This window comes from Festucalex cinctus, chromosome 2, assembly GCF_051991245.1.
Source record: "Festucalex cinctus isolate MCC-2025b chromosome 2, RoL_Fcin_1.0, whole genome shotgun sequence".
In the NCBI taxonomy this organism is placed as follows: Eukaryota; Metazoa; Chordata; class Actinopteri; order Syngnathiformes; family Syngnathidae; genus Festucalex; species Festucalex cinctus.
The window spans coordinates 15,825,911-15,843,523 of NC_135412.1; the positions used below are offsets into that span (position 1 = coordinate 15,825,911).

A 17,613-nucleotide genomic window follows, 5' to 3' on the forward strand; every position below is an offset into this window, starting at 1 on the left:
GCTGAGACCAGAGCTTTCCTACTTCTGCTAATGAACACATGCCGTAGCAGGCAATAGGCTACAGATCAATACACTCACAGGAAAGCTCTTTTGCCCACGTCTAAGACACACATGCATGCACGTAGGGAAGCATTGTGAGGCAGCGATACAGGATGTACCAACAGAGGAGGAAGGGCACGGAGGAGATGATTGTGCCACCATCGCCAGGAAGATTGTAACACCTTAGCAACAAACAAGCCAAGCCTCCCACTGAGGAGGAGCTACGCGGAGCCACACAAACACACATACCCAACACACACACACACTGACACACAACGACAGACAGTTGAGGACAGATGGATGATCCTGATAAAATTATTTCTCGGGGAAAAACCCCCAGCTTGAGTGCCCGCTCCCCCCCCCCCCCCCATCCATCCTTTATTCACATTCTTGGTTAATAGCCCCTCCTCTTGCCCACTGATATTTTTATACTGTCTCCGCTCATTTAGCGGGTCCAACAGCCCCCCCAGACACCCCACCCCCGCCTAGTCGTCAAGCTGGGAGAAAGATGGAGGGGGAGGAGGGGATAGGAGGGATGAGTAATAAAGAGCAGAGAGCAAGCACGCTCTGCAAGAGGAAGCGGCGAAGGAGCAGAATTGTGTGGATTGCAAAAAGGAGGGGCATGCAGATGGAGATTGCTAACAGCGCGCTTGAGAGACGGGCTCTGAGCTCATAACGTGACTCGGACTCGTCGGACCTGTGCGACAGCGTCTCTGTTGTTCTAAGCCGTGACTCGCCTCCTACGTGTTGTCATGCTGAACGCCTCATGTGCTCAGAGGACTCGAACAACCTGGGAGATGACTAGAGGGTCGTGATGGGTAAACGCGCCCTGACTCCTTCATGTACCCTCCCACATATCCGCCAAGGATTCTGATGGCATCTCCTTCTGATCCACCTCATCCCTCGTCAATGTCCTTCCTGTGTGCCTGCCTGCTGAATAGACGCTGCTGTCAACACACATGTGAGGCTTGAGGAATGTCAATGAGAGTTCATGATCAGGATCCCTGGCTGCACTCGACCATGCTGCTTTGAGGTGACTCTAATTGAATATTTAAAGACTTTACCTTGTCACTTTACAGCTGCCACTGATCCCGTGTTTGATGACGTATACGATGCAGGGCAGCTGTTGTCGTGAACGGAATCTTTTTTTGCACAAGGAGAGCCAAGGGGATGAGCAAGATATAAGATGGAGGGTGCCACAAATAAGGTCAATCCAGGTCCAACAGGAATAAGGCATTGCACTCATTAATGAAGATTTATCAACCTCAATAGCCGCAACACATGCAGCGGCGTGTTTTCCAGGAACAAAAGAGTTTCGGTGACTCGTGTGCGAAAGCAATGGAATGTGTAGATTCTCTATGACTTCAATTAAAACCCCAAACAAAGGAAAAGGGAGACTTGGGGTATGGATGAAGCCAACAGCCCCTCAGCAGACATAAGGAGAAACTTGATCTCCTGTGCAAATTTTTTGTCCCAATTGCACTGTTGGATTTTTCCGCATCCCAGCACGCTGACAAACTGTCAGTAGTTCACTTCCCTGTGTCCTCTTTCATTCATCTGCTGTGTCAACTGAAGCTCGACCTCATGAGTGAAGGCAGCGCCCTGCAGCAACGCACCACCTACCTCATCTCCCTAACCTTGGTCAAGGTAGAGGCAGTGGAGGAGAATGGAGGGGAGGTCCAGAGCAGCACCTCAAGGGGGGAGGCTACAGCTGGATTGGGGACCCAGTCAAGGGAGAGCTGGGAAGAAGAAGTTGGGGTGAAGGCAGCTACTGAAGTGCAGAGTGGACCTGGAGACACCCAGGCCCAATCACTGGGAGCTGAAGGTACTGTTTTCATGAAAGGGATCAAATCGAATGAAGTCAAAGATGAAGGATGGAAATCTCTGAGCAAGCTGAAAGATGAACCTCCCTGCACTGTTGATGCCCCCATAACTCTCTGTGAGAAACCACCGTGCAAACTTTCTATCCCCTCACCGCCTGAGAGAGCCATGACTCCGAAGTCTGCAGACACAGACTTAACTCAAGCAGAGAAGATATATTGCACCCCTGAAGCTACTCAATCCTGGCCCTTTTTGACCAGTACACTCCCAACAGAAGCGGTTGAACCTGTCCGTACCCCAACCAGAACTAGCCTGCCTATCCGTCCTGTCGGCCAGAGGCCCGTGAGTCTCCTGAAATCGCACAGCAGCGTGGCCACCCGTGGCCGGGACTCCAGGGAGGGTCGAGATCGTAGTCCAACCTCGGCTCAGAGTCTTGATCGCAAGGATTGCCGGATGCCCACACGCTCACCGGGCCCCTGCAGGGCCTCATGGGCTGAGGCGAGCAGGACCGAAGTATGGAGGGACCTGCGGGATGAGGTGCAAACTGGTATACAGCTGGAGATTGGAGGTGGGATGGCTGCAATGCTAAGAGACCTGCCTCGCAAGGACAGGCTGAAGTCGGGTTCGACTTCCCTACCTGCGCCGGCTACCCAGGCAAGCAAACCTCCACGCAAGGGGAAAAGCCGCACGCTGGACAACAGTGACCTGAATAGCCTTTCTGAAGACCTGGCGCTGAGCAGGGAAGCCCAGCAGGGCCAGCGAGTTGCCTCGAAAGATAGGAAGATGCTGAAATTCATCAGTGGCATTTTCACAAAGAGCAATTCAGGTGTGGCGGGGTCGACAACGTCAGCTGCTCCTGTCTTCATTCAGAGGGACTCCAGTGAGGAGGAAGGTAGGTGGCCCACGGTTTCTCACTGGCCCTCACCATCCATGATAAGGGAAACTCTTGTCTGGATATCAGAGGCCCCTCTTTATCAGGGTGGGGTAGGCTGTGTCTACAGTATTCGTGGAATGTGTTTACTACCAACATGCGCTTGTGAATGTGCAAATTCAGACTGATGACAGACGAACTTTTTTCATCTGAGAGTGCACAATACGTTCGTCTTGGTCAGTCTTAATCTTATTCCCCTCTGAGCGTGGGCTGATTTCACGCCACTGGAGGGATAATCTGCACACACACATGACCAGCGTTCCCAGCATAGCTCTAAATCATATAATGATTCCAGGGGGGCTGGGGGTGTCGCTGGTGGCACAGATGGGTCTCACTGCTTGGGGTGATCTTTAGCTCGTAAAGCTGAAACGGTCGCATTGACGAAAGGCACAAGGCGATATACCATCACCCTCCTCAAGAGGGGAACTAACCGGCAACAGCGTTTCTTCCATAATCCTCCCACTTCATGTGCTCCAAATGTATATCCCTCCCTCTGCCACACGTTCACTTTCATTCAGTAACGCTAAATTAGTCCGTAGTATTTCAACGTCGAGATCTCTTTCACAGTTGTTTGTGTGAGTGTGTCTGTTCATTCACTCATTGTGCATTCACACGGTTACACAGGCACATTGTGGATTCACTCAAGTAGTCAGACTACATACACACACACGCACACACCCATACACACACAGTTTCGCCCAGGGCAGGAGGAAGTGTTGCCACGGCAACCGGCAGGACGACTGCTGCTGCTACAGCGGCAGAGTCTGATGAAATAGAAGGGTGGAGGTGGAGGCGGCTTTTTTTTTTGTTGGTGTATGCGTGAGCGACAGAGGTTTGTCACAAAATCCCTCCCAAAGACAGTGAAATGGAAAGATTGGTTTGACTGGCATCTCCGTGTGGATGCTAAGTGGATCCCACGCAGCTGCTTTGGGGCACAGAGCGTGGATAATTGGCTTTCTGTGGAAATCTGGGTGGTGGAGCAGCTGAAGAATCACAATGTCTGATCAGTTTTGGCCCCAGAAGATAGAGCGATGAAGCCAAAGTCCATGAATATGTTGTCTCTCATCTGAAGCAGCAAAATATTGATGCATGGAGCGCTGTGGCCTCTGATAGTCATGTTTAGTATTAGAATTCGTAGAAGATTTTGTATAGGTTCTTGCTATTTTGCATCTCTGAGATGAACACATGACCATTGCCGTAATTAAACAAAAATAAATAAATAAATAAATCAAATTGATTAGTTGTGGTATAGGTGGGAAGAAGCTATTGGAATGTTTGCTGGTTTTGGTGTACGTACTTAGCTGCCCGAAACGGTAGTGACCCGGATGTGGAGGGTGCGAGAGGCTTTTGCCTGCCTTTGTCTTGAAACCTGCAGGGTGCAAGTCCTGAAAGGTGGGTAGAGGCGTAGTGATGATTTTTTTATTTTTTATTTTTTATTTTTTTTATTTTTTTTTACGCAGTCTTAACTTTTCGTTGCAGATGCATTTTGTCCTTTTTCGTGGCGGCTAGCACCAAACCAGACTGTGATGGAGGAACACAGGACTGAACAATGACTGCCATAGAACTGCCTTAACCGCTCTAGTAGCAAGCTGTGCTTCCTCAACAGCTGCAGGAAGTACATTTTCTGCTGGGTCTTTTTCGGGATGGAGTTGATGTTGGTCTCCCACTTCAGGTCCTGAGATTTTGTCTAATCACCATTTATCTCATAATGAAGTCCTCTGAGGCAGAAATCTCCTGTCATCACGTATGATCTCACAAAACAAATAAGAACAGACCCTTTCGGATATGTGTTATTAGTCGAGTGTTCCTGAAGAAGAACACAGGTGTGGGTGTGTTGAAAAATGGCATTATCATCAAGAAAAAGTTTTGCATGGTAATAAAATACTTCTTGGGAACACACTTTTATGCAAAAACAATATTAGGTAGGACATATTTTCTTTTATTTGCCGCCGTTTCCTTGTTCGTCAATCAGTGTGCTTCTTTGATTGGCTACATTCCCTCTGGCAACATGTTGGAGAGCAACAATTGCTTTTTTCAGATCCTCAGAGAGTCTTTCCCATGAGGTGCCATATTGAACTTTTAGTGACCAGTATGAGAGAGTGTGAGAGCAATAGTACTAAATTTAACACATCTGCTCCTCTGGGACCATTTAACACTGACATCAGCAAATGTATAATTGGGCCCAGTTTGTACGTTGTCACTTAGGGGTGTCCTCACATGTATTGCCAGTGGTTTAGACATTTAGTATAGTCAATTTACACTGTTACAGTATACTGCACATCTTGTATGTGGGCTACTTTTCACTGTAGCAATTGTTTCTTCCATGTTGTCCCATAAGATCAAATATTTTAAAGTGGAAGTCATTTTTTTTGACAATAGTATGTTCTATGCAGCCCCACTAGTCTAAATATGGTATTCTGGTTAATATTATTAGTGGAATATGAGTTAAGCAGCTAAAGCCAGCCGTTTTTATCCAAGCGGCCAATTTGTCACTTGTTGCCAACTGAAGATGACATCAATGTTGCTCAGTTCTCAGGTAACAGCAAATCACATCCCAACTTCAGAAAACAGGTGATCAGTGATTGGTCGTTGCCTGAACCCTGAGCAAAATTAGGTGCGTTTTCATTACCCTCAGTTTTGCGCAAATGGCAATTTTCGCAAAAGCAAGCTGGTAATGGAAACAGGATTTTCGAAAAAACTCAAATATCACAAAAATGTTTTTACGCTCTCATGAGGTGGTTTTTGAGACCTGTAGAAATAGATGTATTTCGCTAAAGTGTAATGGAAACACTTTTTTGCATGCACATTCCCTGTAGTCATGTGACCCCCACCCGGTAACGGAGGAAAGGAAGTAGGAAGTATGGGGCCACTCGCTTTTGTGTCGGAACTGCCTCCCGAGGGGATAACAAGACTTTTTAAACACAAAGAGATTAAGGCTGTCGTTCCATGCACGCTCCATATCGTTGCATGAGAAATGGCCGTTTCTCCTGGGCAATGAGCAATTGATCGAGCGACGTACATCGTTGAAATCCATCCTCTCAGTCTGCACCATAACATGAGTTATAAGCGTGCGCACACACAGCACCAACACCAAATGCCTGATCCCGCCGATGAGGCGAGAAAGATGTTTTGAAAATAATCCTAACAACTCCGTGCGTCCGTCTTCCGTAAACATCAAGAGCTCGCGATATGGGACATTCCGAGAATTGCACCTCAGAAGCGAAACGCTCTTCAATTGAAACACCTACAAGTCGAAATTTATCAAGATAGTAGAATATTGTTTTTATTTTTGTGAAAAACTGTAATGGAAACGCAGCTTGAGAACTGAGCAACACTGATGTCATCTTCAGTCGACAGCAAGTGACAAAATGGCCGCCTCCTGAGAAGGATAAAAACGACTGGATTTTGCTGCATAACTCATATTCCACAAATTTAATATTAATCAGAATGTCATGTTTAGACTAGTGCGCTCACATAAACATATTATTGTCAAGAAATGTTTAAGGTTGAGTTCCACTTAAAAAAACAGGGGTGTCAAGTACTTTCTATGACATACTGTAGCGTGGGCGCCAAGCTATGCGTAGTTAATTAGCCACCAGCTGGGCCACGAATAATGAACAATTGCGTATAACTGACACCCATTGAAATGCATTTTTTGCAGGCACGGGTCCTCACCTCACCACAAATAAGCAACGTCGATTATTTCACTAATCTTAGCAGTTCAACTTCGGAGCAGAATTTTAGTTTCGTTTTCCGGGCACTTGCCTTTAAGCTGTTAGAAAACAGAATTCCTCCTCAGGCTTTGTCAGTCCTTCTCAGCACGAGAGGAGCAGAGTGGCTAACGAGCAGTGTGGCTGCAGCGCGTGGGATCCCCCGCGGCGGCAGAAAGGTTACATTCATTAATGCAGCTGGCCGGGCCACACGTGTGCCGTGATTTATTGCTCACCGCAGGCCGTCGTGATAGCTGCCCTTTAATGCTCCTGATGAAACTGATGAAGCCGCCGTCGGGTCGCTGCCTCACTGACTGTTTTTCTCTCTGTGTTTGTCTGCAGTAAACATCGCCAACAGCCAGGAATGGAGCCTGAGCAGATCCATCCCAGAGCTGAGATTGGTGAGGCTTCCGCTGCAACACTGCTGCATGCTGTTTTAATGGCGCGCCTTTGCAAAAAAAAAAAAAAAAAAGACCCCAAAGAGACTAGACAATTATACAGACTTTGTTAAACACAAGGAGCACTTGACAGTGAGCATAATAAATCTGTGAAAACAAAAAGTGAAAACCTATGAATAAAAAGGAACAAAGAATGGTATTCATTTCTGAGCTCTCTCTTAAAAAAAAGAAAAAAAAAGAAAGGTAGATGGATGTAAAGAAAATGAACCAGAATCTGCAGAAAGTGGCTAACGAGCACAAACTAAAAAACATGCAAGCAAATAAAAACTGTCAAATGTATTGTAGCATTCTTCTGCTGGATTGACACCCCACCCCCACCCCCCCTACCACAAAAAAAAATGGTGCATTTGAGTTATTGGATTTGAACAGAGCAAAGTGCCGTTTCATACAGCGATTGTGCAAATTTTTCTGCTTATTTCTCTCAGGGCATTCTGGGAAGTGTGAAAAGCGGCAAGTCGGCGCTGGTAACCAAATACATCACTGGCAGTTATGTTGCGCTTGAGAAACCCGATGGTAAGAGCAACTTGTGTTCAAAAAGAAAACAAAACAAAGCAACAAGAGTTCCAATTCAGAATTTGAATGACATTTTGCTTTTCAAATCAAGTTGTGAAAGTGGAAAAATATGTTAATATATATTTCTCGAATTTGGGGAATGTAAAACAGGCGTGCCCAAAACACGGGATTGGTTGATTTATGAGCCCACCTGGCACTGTGATGTCATTTTTAGATGAAAGCAAGTGGCAAAATGGCCGCTCTCTGAGATGGACACAAACGGGTGGATTTTTCTGAGTAATGCAAAAAATGCAATAGTCTAGTGGGGGTGCATAGAACATATTATTACCAAGAACATTTTAGACTTGACTTTCCCTTTAAAGATTTGAAATTTGCTGGAACGACTTTAGAAACTAAAACCACAAATTACATAGTTTGATTTCAAATACAATGTTAACATGTTTAATTATTATTTTTTTGTTTATTCCACAATGAGGAAGCAATTTATGCATGAAGTGTGGGGTGCAGTATTGGTCATGATCGTACAATAAAATAGATGGACGCATCTCTTCAAGCTAGTTGCATGCACCATTTATTTATTTATTTAGTTGTTTTTTTTTAGTGTAATCTTAAGCATGAGTCAACTGGATTTGAAAGGTGTATTGAAAAAAGGAAAATGCGAATTTTGGCTATTGAAACAGGTTTTGCGAATAAACGCTGACAAGACTGACAATACACGTTTTGACTGGATATTATGTCACATGTACGTTTGTAGTCACAAAGCAATGGGGGACGATAAAGTAAGGTAACATACCTTAGATGGAAAACAGCAAAATTCCAAAAACAAACTCATTCGACGTCATCGCACGGCACAGTCGCTTCCTGTTCTTCTTCTTTTAAATTACTGGTGGATCACATCTCTATGGCGTATACCGCCACCTACAGCGGCGGAATATTCGCAAAAGAAGAATAGATGGAAACGGGCATAAATTGCATTTCCGTTCTGCGCATTTTCAGTAAATTCGCTTAGAAATTGGCTGTAAACCCCACTTGAGTGACCACTCCAGGAAGGTTTGATTTAAAGCGCGTTATTTTGACCTGTTTTTGCACAAGTTCAATTTTGGTCTCACATGTCACAATCCTGCACCCTGATTTCTAAGAAAAACCCTTACATGTGTACCTACTACCTACCTGGCCTTTGTTTTGTCGATAGAACGGATGGCATAAGACAGGATGTGTTGTGAATGGGTGTGTGCGGTATGCTGTTTTACGACTTGTCTTGGTCAGGCGGCAGGTACAAGAAGGAGGTGCTGGTGGACGGGCAGAGTTATTTATTACTAATCCGAGAGGAATCCGGGCCACCCGATGCACAGGTTTGTGGACCGATTGGCATTGGTATGCACAGGCCGTGACGGGCGCAGTCTCCCTCACCTCATCATCTGCCTCCTTAACAGTTCAGCGGTTGGGTGGACGCGGTGATTCTGGTCTTCAGTCTGGAAAACGAAGGCAGCTTCCAGGAGCTCTACCAGCTGTACGGCCAGCTCGGCTCGCTGCGCGCCGACGTCCCCGTCATCGTCGTTGGCACTCAAGGTGAGAGAATGACTCCCATGACTCACAGGCGTGTTGCTTTGCACATAGCGGCAGAACATGTTTGGTGTGTTCTCACCATTGAAGCTCAATGGGATCAGCAGGGAGGATATTTGAATATTTATGAGGTCAATGTTTCCTGATTAGCATGTTTCATCACGCCAACCCAATGGGGACGCATTTCCAACCTTGAGGGCAACCACTGCTGAACCACTTGGTTTATTTATGATGTTTGTTCTCTCCTCTTTTGTCAGTCCATTTGACAGAGAGGCCATTACCTCATGCACCTTCCGTGCATCCATTTTCTTTAGTGCTTGCCCTCATTCCGGTGAGCTGGAATTATTTTGGCCAGGAGGCGGGCTTTTGCCACCTGTCCTCTTTTTCCTTTCCTGTCCTTCAAACTCAGAACCTCTTGACTGTGAAGCAGACACACAACCCCCCTTTGTACTGTTTGTTTCATCTTTCTACTTCAAAATGGGTTTCATTATGTCATTTTTCAAACATCTAAGCATATGAATTCAACGCATCTCATCATATGGAAACATGGGAGTCTCCTAGATCTGATGTGTTCGGACGAATCTGATTTTTTTTTTTTGTGGACGTCAATGTCACCTTGTCCAGATAAAATCAGCAGCAGCAACCCCCGTGTGATCGAGGACCAAAGAGCCCGCCAGCTGTGCATCGACGTGCGTCACTCGCTCTTCTACGAGACCTGCGCCACCTACGGCTTCAACGTCGATCGAGTGTTCTCGGAGGGTGAGTCGGGCCGCCGATATGCGACGGCGAGCTCGCACGAGCAGCTTGAGTGGATATCGTGACCAAACATGTCACCCGCTTTTCTTCTCCAGCTGCCCAGAAAATTGTCGCCCAGAAGAAGCAGGCGGCTCTGCAGGCCTGCAAGTCGCTCCCCAACTCTCCTAGTCACTCCGGAAGCTCCACGCCGGGATCGGCCTCCTTCCCTGGCCAGGTTGGAAACCCCACGGCATCGTGTTCTGCGCATTCATATTTGTGGTTATCCAAACTGCTTCTGCACAGTTCACACCGTTCTGCAACTCATTTTCACAATCTTTGGCAACTTGTTTTGCTGCAATTTAAAATTTGAGTTGTTATACAATACAGGCCAAAGGTTTGGACACACCTTCTCATGCAATGCATTTTCTTTATTTTTATGACTATTTATATTGTAAATTCTCACTAAATGCATCAAAACTATGAATGAACACAAGGAGTTATGCACTTAAAAATAAGGTGGAATAATGGAAAACATGTTTTATATTGTAGTTTCTTCAAAATAGTCACTCTTTGCTCTGATGATTTTTTTGCACACTCTTGGCAATCCCTCTATGAGCTTCAAGAGTACTCACATGAAATGGTTTTCCAACAGTATTGAAGGAGTTCCCAGAGGTGAGTATGCCAAATGGCTATTTTGAAGAAACTAGAATCTAAAACGGCGGCACGGTAGTCGAGTGGTTAGCACGTCCGCTTCCCAGTTCTGAGGTCTCCGGTTCGGCTCGGACCTTCCTGGGTGGAGTTTGCATGTTCTCCCCGTGCCTGCGTGGGTCTTCTCCAGGTACTCCGGTCTCCTCCCACATTCCAAAGACATGCATGGCAGGTTAATTGGGCGCTCCGAATTGTCCCGAGGTGTGCGTGTGAGTGTGGATGGTTGTTCGTCTCTGTGTGCCCTGCGATTGGTTGGCAACCAGTCCAGGGTGTCCCCCGCCTACTGCCCAGAGCCAGCTGAGATAGGCGCCAGCACCCCCCGCGACCCTTGTGAGGAATAAGCGGTCAAGAAAATGGATGGATGGATAGAATCTAAAACGTTTTCAGTTTTTCACTGTGCAGTTTGGCTAACCACGAAGACCGTTGGTGCCTTCCACGGTGCCTTCCTGCCGTCCGAGGCGCCGGAGTTGTCTTTCACATTTCACCTTCAGCGTCTTCCTCCATTCTCATCATGTCGTCTCCCGCCGCACCCCGCCACTTTTCCTCTCAGGTCAGTAACGGCGTGAGCGGCGGGTACGCCTGCTCCCTCCCCTCCACCCCCGTGCTCGCTCACAGGGAGCTGAGGGTGGCGCACGGGGAGGGGGCCGGCAGCTCCCGTTCCCTCAAGAGCATCCCCCGAAGACCCTCGCTCTTCAAGGTCAGTCTGCTGTTAGCCGTTAGCGCCCGCTGCCATCTCACACCTGTCGTCATTTCACGCCACCGCGCTCTACTTGTCCTTTTGTGCATGTTTTGAGGACATCACGCATACTCCCGCTGTTGGGTTTTGTTTTCAGAACCGGGACTCGGACAAGAGAGCCGCTGATTCCAAAGGAGACACCAGCGGCACTCGGGCCATTCCCATCAAACAGGTTTGTGTCAAACTCCATCCGTGTATTGCTAACACTTTCCAATTCAAATCACAAAGAGCGACTGAATATTAGTTTTGTAATCTGACCTGAAAAATGTACGATGGATGACTGCTGAGCACATCCACACATAGATGAAAAAGTTTTTAAAATTAACTAAAAATGTCCAAAACGGAAGAGGACATGTTGAAAATTGCCATAAAATGTCCAATTTCCAAAAATGTCAGAGAAAAAAAAAAAAAAAAAGGCAGAAAAGAAAATGTTCAAAAAGTAACCATAAAATCTCTAGAAACAGAAGAAGAAATCCTGAAAATTATCATCAAATATACACAAAATTGCCATAAAGGTAAAAAAAAAAAATGATAGCAAAATATGGCAGTAGAAAAAATGTAAAATAAATAAATAATAGCAAGAAAGGCAAAAATGACCATATGTCCATAAAATTGCCAAACATCCAAAAATTTGACATAAAGGCATAAAAGTCTAAAAATGTATGAAAAGTCACCAAAAAAAAATGAAGAAAGGCAGAAGAAAATGAATGTCTACGTATTGGATGTTGCTGTCATTTTTTTTTATTGTGGTGCAGCTCTAGTTAGCTCTTCGGCCCTCAGCACATTACACTAACACTAAAACACTGTTTCCTTAAGAATCTTCAAATGTTGTGCGGCTCCTTTTTTGTGATTTATTTGGCTTAAAATGGCTCTTTTGATAGTAAAAGTTGCTGACACCTGTCCTAACAAACACATAATGGAAAACTCAAATTGACCCCTTTCAGCATCTGATACGTGAACACACAACACATTTAGACCTTCAAAACACAAAAAGTGACTGAATATTAGTTTTGTAATCTGACCTGAAAAATGCACGATGGCTGACTGCTTAACACATCCGCTTCCCAGTTCGGAAGTCGTGGTCTTCGCCTGCCAGTGTGGGTTTTCTCCGGGTACTCCAGTTTAATCCTACGTTCCAAATACCGGCTTCAAAGTTTTAACTGTGGACTACTCTAAATTGTTTTTAAGTGTGAACGTGAGTGTGTGCGATTGTCCGGCGACCAGTCCAGGGTGTACTCGCCCGACCTCTTGGCCAAATTCAGCTAGGAGTGGCTCCAGTACACCCGCAAAATGGATGGATGAGTGGGTAAAAATGAAAAATGCCTCCTTTTGCGTCTTGCAGTTTTAGGCTAGAATCAAAAATACAAATTGAAAAAATGGACCAAAGTTGAAATACTATATTAGTAGGGCAGCATTAGCTTGTTAGCTGTTAGCCACTGATCCAGCTAACATTTTAAATCAAGTTAAGTACCACCAAAAAAAAAAAAGCTTTGCTCTATAAGTAGTGTCATGACCAACATTTAAATACTGTCGTGTAGTAGGCCTCCAGTAAGTGTTGCTTAAAAACTAAATCTAAGTTTTATTCCTAAAAAAGTACATTTAATACTCTAAGCCACTGTGACATTATAACAATGAGCTAAAAGTCCAATAAAAATTGTTCCTAATCAATGTTAAAAAAAAAAAGACCAATAATTAAAGATCAAATGCAAATGCATTGTACTTAAAAGTGAAATACAAATGAAGATTTTTTTTTTTTTTTTTACAAGTATAGAAAAAAAATATTGTATTAAAATAAAGTGCAAATGTAATATTCTGCACGCGTTCAACATTAACACCTTATAAAAATACATTAGGAGGAAAAAACTAAATGAAACTTGTTTTTGGGTGTATCGGACGACTGAAAGGCGAACTTCACGTGGCTTGCCCAAACCTTTTTTGGAAGTATTAGTGTGGGTTTTTTTTTCTTTTTAAATCGGCCTCATCTGACCCAAAGCTGCGATCGCGTCGTTTTCCAACCATTCCTGTCCACGCGCAGCATCACATGCGGACAAATCACTTGAACAACAATGTTATTTTTGTTCTTCTTTCCACCATTGTGCATTGCAACGCGAGGGACTGTGTGAAGATGTCTCACCAGATTAGACCGATTGTGGCGTTTTATCTGACAAAAGCAGATGAAATCAACTTGTCACGCTGACTTTTCTATTAATAACGAGCTTTGTGCTGTTGCTGCGGGACACTGACGAGATGCTGTGCTTCACAGAGCATCCTGTGGAAGAGAAGCGGCAGCTCTCTGAACAAGGAGTGGAAGAAGAAATACGTTACCCTGTCCAAAAATGGCACTCTGTGCTACCATTCCAGCTCCAGCGTAAGAAGACACCACCCAGACATCGCATCGACATTTCGCTCAGATTTTGCGTCACCGTTAATACGTTTCCATCCTGGATACGTTGCCTTAAGTTGCACTTATCAAGTCATTGTCAACTTTATTATTTCCTTAAACTTTAGATTTTATATTTGTTGCTATATAGAGTTCATGTAAAGCAATATTGTCATGGGAAAAAATGTGAGGCCTTGAAGAGACGAAACAAGACTTCGAGAATAAGTCATGTATGTTCATGAAAACTTGCATGCAAGGAGAAATTTCAAATACAACAAAGATGGCTGCTGTTAAGAATAGGGATGTCACGATAAGGGCAATATCGTGATATTGTGATATTAAAACTGCCACAATATCGTCGTCGTCATGTTCACAATATTTAAAGGACAACATCTGTTAAAAAAAGTCAAGTTGATTTCCATTTGTGCAGATCTAGCACCCTCTAGTGGCTATTTTATTAGTGCAATTTAATTTTCATTAGGGATGTTTTGGCCTTCTATGTTTAAAATCTACGCTAATTGTCAGATGAGGGGAACCTAATTTGCTTGTGAAGCGATCAATGTCTTTTTGCATTAGCAAGTAAGAGCCTCACTGTTATTAGAGATTGTACTTGGTTTAGATGCATTGCTGTTATGTACAAAAGTGGGGGGGGGTTAGGACAAAATCACCACCAAAGATTAACATAAACCCCGATGTGTAGACTGAGAGAAAGTTAGTGTGTACATCCTGTATTTATAATGTGCATTTTCCTGAGTGAATCCGGCAGACTGGGCCTTTAAGCAAAGCTATAAATACACACATCTTGTGCTGTTTTATGGGGACCTTTCTGACTTAATCCATCATCACAACACAATTAAAGAATCTATCAAGAAAAATGCTACTGTGCAAGCACGTACATCATTTGCAGCACTTCACAAGCAATACATATGGAAAACATTTTTTTTTAAAAGTCAATAAAAATACATCATTCTCACCAAAGGTGCTGATTAATAAATGCATTAATGAGTGTAGATGGTGATGGCCATGTTTTGCTAGTTGATCTTGGCTTGCTCTAACCAACCAATCACAGGACAGAAAAATGCTGCTGCAATTTTGTGGCGAAATTGAAATTTGATTGGTTACAAAAAAAAAAAATAACTTCCATTGGTACCGTATAGGGGTGTGAATTGCCTAGTACCTGACGATTCGATTCGTATCACGATTCACAGGTCACGATTCGATTCGATACCGATTAATCCCGATACGAATTTATAAGTCGATTGTTGCGATTTTTTTCCATTCAAATTTAGAAAATACTAATAGATTTATATGAAAGATTTATATGAAAATGTATTATTTATTTATCTGAAATTTCAGTCTTATAGAGGTTGTAATCTGTTTCATGTTTGAACAGCATTAAATATTAAGGCTTAATGTTCCGTTCATATAACATTCTTCCATGCTCAAGGTGTGAATCCTAAAAAAATAAAATTAAAATTAAAAAAATTTAAAAAAATTCGATTCTGCCGATTATTGAATCGATTCGAGAATCGCGCGATGTAGTATCGTCGAATCAATTTTTTTTAACACCCCTAGTACCGTATGTAGTTTATGTTCCTTCGGCCAGGCCTACTAACTGAAGGCCTTGGGCAGATTAGATTGATAAGGCAACATGTCGAAACTGAAATATGATTGGAGAGAAAAAATTCAAGTGCAACATCCGTAAAACGCACACCAGAAGCAGTGCAGCCAAGAGGACCCGATTAAATGATGCAAATAGACTGCTGGGATTTTTTTTTCTCTGCATTTTCATGCCCCAAATATTAGCGTTATATAGAGACAGGTCAATGCTTCCAGCAACTACTTACACATGTGTATTTTGCAAAACAACGCAAAGGACAACTGAATCAAGTAATACATTGCGAATTTCAGGACTACATGCAGAATGTGCATGGAAAGGAAATCGATCTGCTGCGCGTGACGGTGAAGGTTCCCGGCAAACGTCCTCCGAGAGCCGTGGCGCCCGCCGGACCCTCACCTGTGCCCCCCTCTTCGTCCGGCGTCAATGGGCTCAGCAAGGAGCTGGCAGCTGCTGAGAGCACCAGTACAGGTAACGCCATATCTAATTATGTATTTAAAACAAATAGTGTACAGTTTTGCCTTTAGCCATATGTGGCTCTTTAGCACCTCTCCTGTGGATAAAGTAGAAATTTATTATCATTATTTACATATTTATTTCTATTTTTTAAAATATTTTTAAATTAATTATTGATTTAGATAAAAATTGAATCAGAAATGTTCAAAAAATGACTTCCAAATTTTAAAGTTTCAGAAAAAGAGACGAAAGGTAGATGAAAACGTTTTTAAAATTACCTAAAAGTGTCCAAAAAGGAAGAGGACATGTTGAAAATTGCCATAAAATGTCAATGAAATTTCCAAAAATGACAGAAAAGAAAATGTTCATAAAGTAACCATAAAATGTTTAAAAACAAAAGAAGAAACCCTGAAAATTACCATAATATATACAAATTTTCAAAAAAATGTCAAAATATTGATAGCAAAATATGGCAGAAAAAAGATGTTAAATAAATAAAAAAATAAATAAATAAAAGCAACAAAGGCAAAAAAATAATTGACCGTATGTCCATAAAATTGCCAAAAATTTCAGAAAATTTGACAAAAAGGTATAAAAGTCTAAAAATGTATGAAACACGAAGTATGAAAAATTACAAAAAATAAAAAATACAAATGAGGAAAGGCAGAAGAAAATGTCTATGTATTGGACGTGTTGTGGTGCAGCTCTAGTTATCTCTTCAGCCCTCAGTACATTAGACTAACACAATCACTGTTTCTGCGATTGGCTGGCAACCAGTCCAGGGTGTCCCCCGCCTACTGCCCAGAGCCAGCTGAGATAGGCGCCAGCAACCCCCGCGACCCTTGTGAGGAATAAGCGGTCAAGAAAATGAATGGATGGATGGACAATCACTGTTTCCTTCATCACAATCTTCAAATGTTTTGCGGCTCCAGACTATTTTTTTATTTTTTTTGTGTGATTTATTTGGCTTAAAATGGCTCTTTTGATAGTAAAGGTTGCTGACACCTGTTCTAAGACCCATATTCACCCCTTTTAGCATCTGATATGTGAACACACAACACATTTAGACATTCATTATAAGCATACTTACAGTCATGGATTTTTAATCCTCTGCGAGAAGCTGCGATGTTGACGCCGTGCTACATGCGCGCACCCAAGCAAGCCTGCTCAGTGTGATACGGTCTGAAACTAACAGCAAAGAGTAGTCATTGCTTGATTGTTTGCTTTATTGTCCCATGAACGTAGACATTCACTTTTTTGAAGTGATACGTTTATTGAAAATGATTTTGTGAACTCCCAAGCAACATCTTCCTCGTTTGAGAACCCTTGCTGCAGAAATCCGCACAAGTATAAAGACGCTTCCTTTCTGTCTGTCAGTTCCTCAGTTGTGTCCTTCCACCCTCTCTGTGCTGGATGACCGCTCTGCTGGAGGAGAGCGAGGCCTTCAGCGCTGCCCCTTGTCTTTATCCACCAAAGCACAAAGCGTCGGTACGACTACGGACTCATTCTAGAACTGCTCTGAGGTCACAAATAAGCACATTTGGAAAAAAAAAAAAAAAAGTACTCACACTCTGCACTTAAGTAGAAGTACAGATGCAGTCCATATAAAATGTTGACACCTGTGTTCAAATGCCAGGTTATCTTTTTGAGCGTGTATTAATAGTCTCTATGTTTAGTAAATATCAGATCACCATCTCTAACCGGTTCTCTTAGTGGGCCATCTATTTATCCACGACATTTGGCGAGCTAGCCAGGAGAGGATAGGCAGCTTGCTGGAGAAGCTGAAAAAAGTAACAAGCTTATTTTGAGAACATAAGCAGTAGGGGTGTTAAAAAAAAAAAATCGATTCGGCGATATATCGCGATACTACATCGCGCGATTCTCGAATCGATTCAATAATCGGCAAAATCGATTTTTTTTTTTTTTTGATTTTTTTTAGGATTCA

General features: G+C 43.4%; 1 protein-coding gene across 5 annotated transcripts in view; it reads left to right on the forward strand.

Moving 5' to 3' along the window:
* The window catches only part of agap2 (ArfGAP with GTPase domain, ankyrin repeat and PH domain 2), a 28,078-nt gene that overhangs the window by 2,849 nt on the left and 7,616 nt on the right, over positions 1-17,613 (forward strand). For 2 of the 5 annotated variants that reach the window (XM_077513235.1, XM_077513236.1), the window contains exons 1-12: positions 568-2,752; positions 6,844-6,902; positions 7,385-7,472; positions 8,739-8,824; positions 8,906-9,041; positions 9,660-9,794; positions 9,887-10,005; positions 11,029-11,175; positions 11,312-11,386; positions 13,478-13,582; positions 15,506-15,683; positions 17,046-17,156. In XM_077513235.1, the coding sequence (XP_077369361.1) occupies positions 1,624-2,752; positions 6,844-6,902; positions 7,385-7,472; positions 8,739-8,824; positions 8,906-9,041; positions 9,660-9,794; positions 9,887-10,005; positions 11,029-11,175; positions 11,312-11,386; positions 13,478-13,582; positions 15,506-15,683; positions 17,046-17,156 (2,368 nt within the window). In that variant the 5' untranslated portion in view covers positions 568-1,623. Of the gene's footprint in view, positions 1-567; positions 2,753-6,843; positions 6,903-7,384; positions 7,473-8,738; positions 8,825-8,905; positions 9,042-9,659; positions 9,795-9,886; positions 10,006-11,028; positions 11,176-11,311; positions 11,387-13,477; positions 13,583-15,505; positions 15,684-17,045; positions 17,157-17,613 lie in introns of those variants that run through there. The other 3 variants (XM_077513238.1, XM_077513239.1, XM_077513237.1) reach the window with 2 other exon arrangements.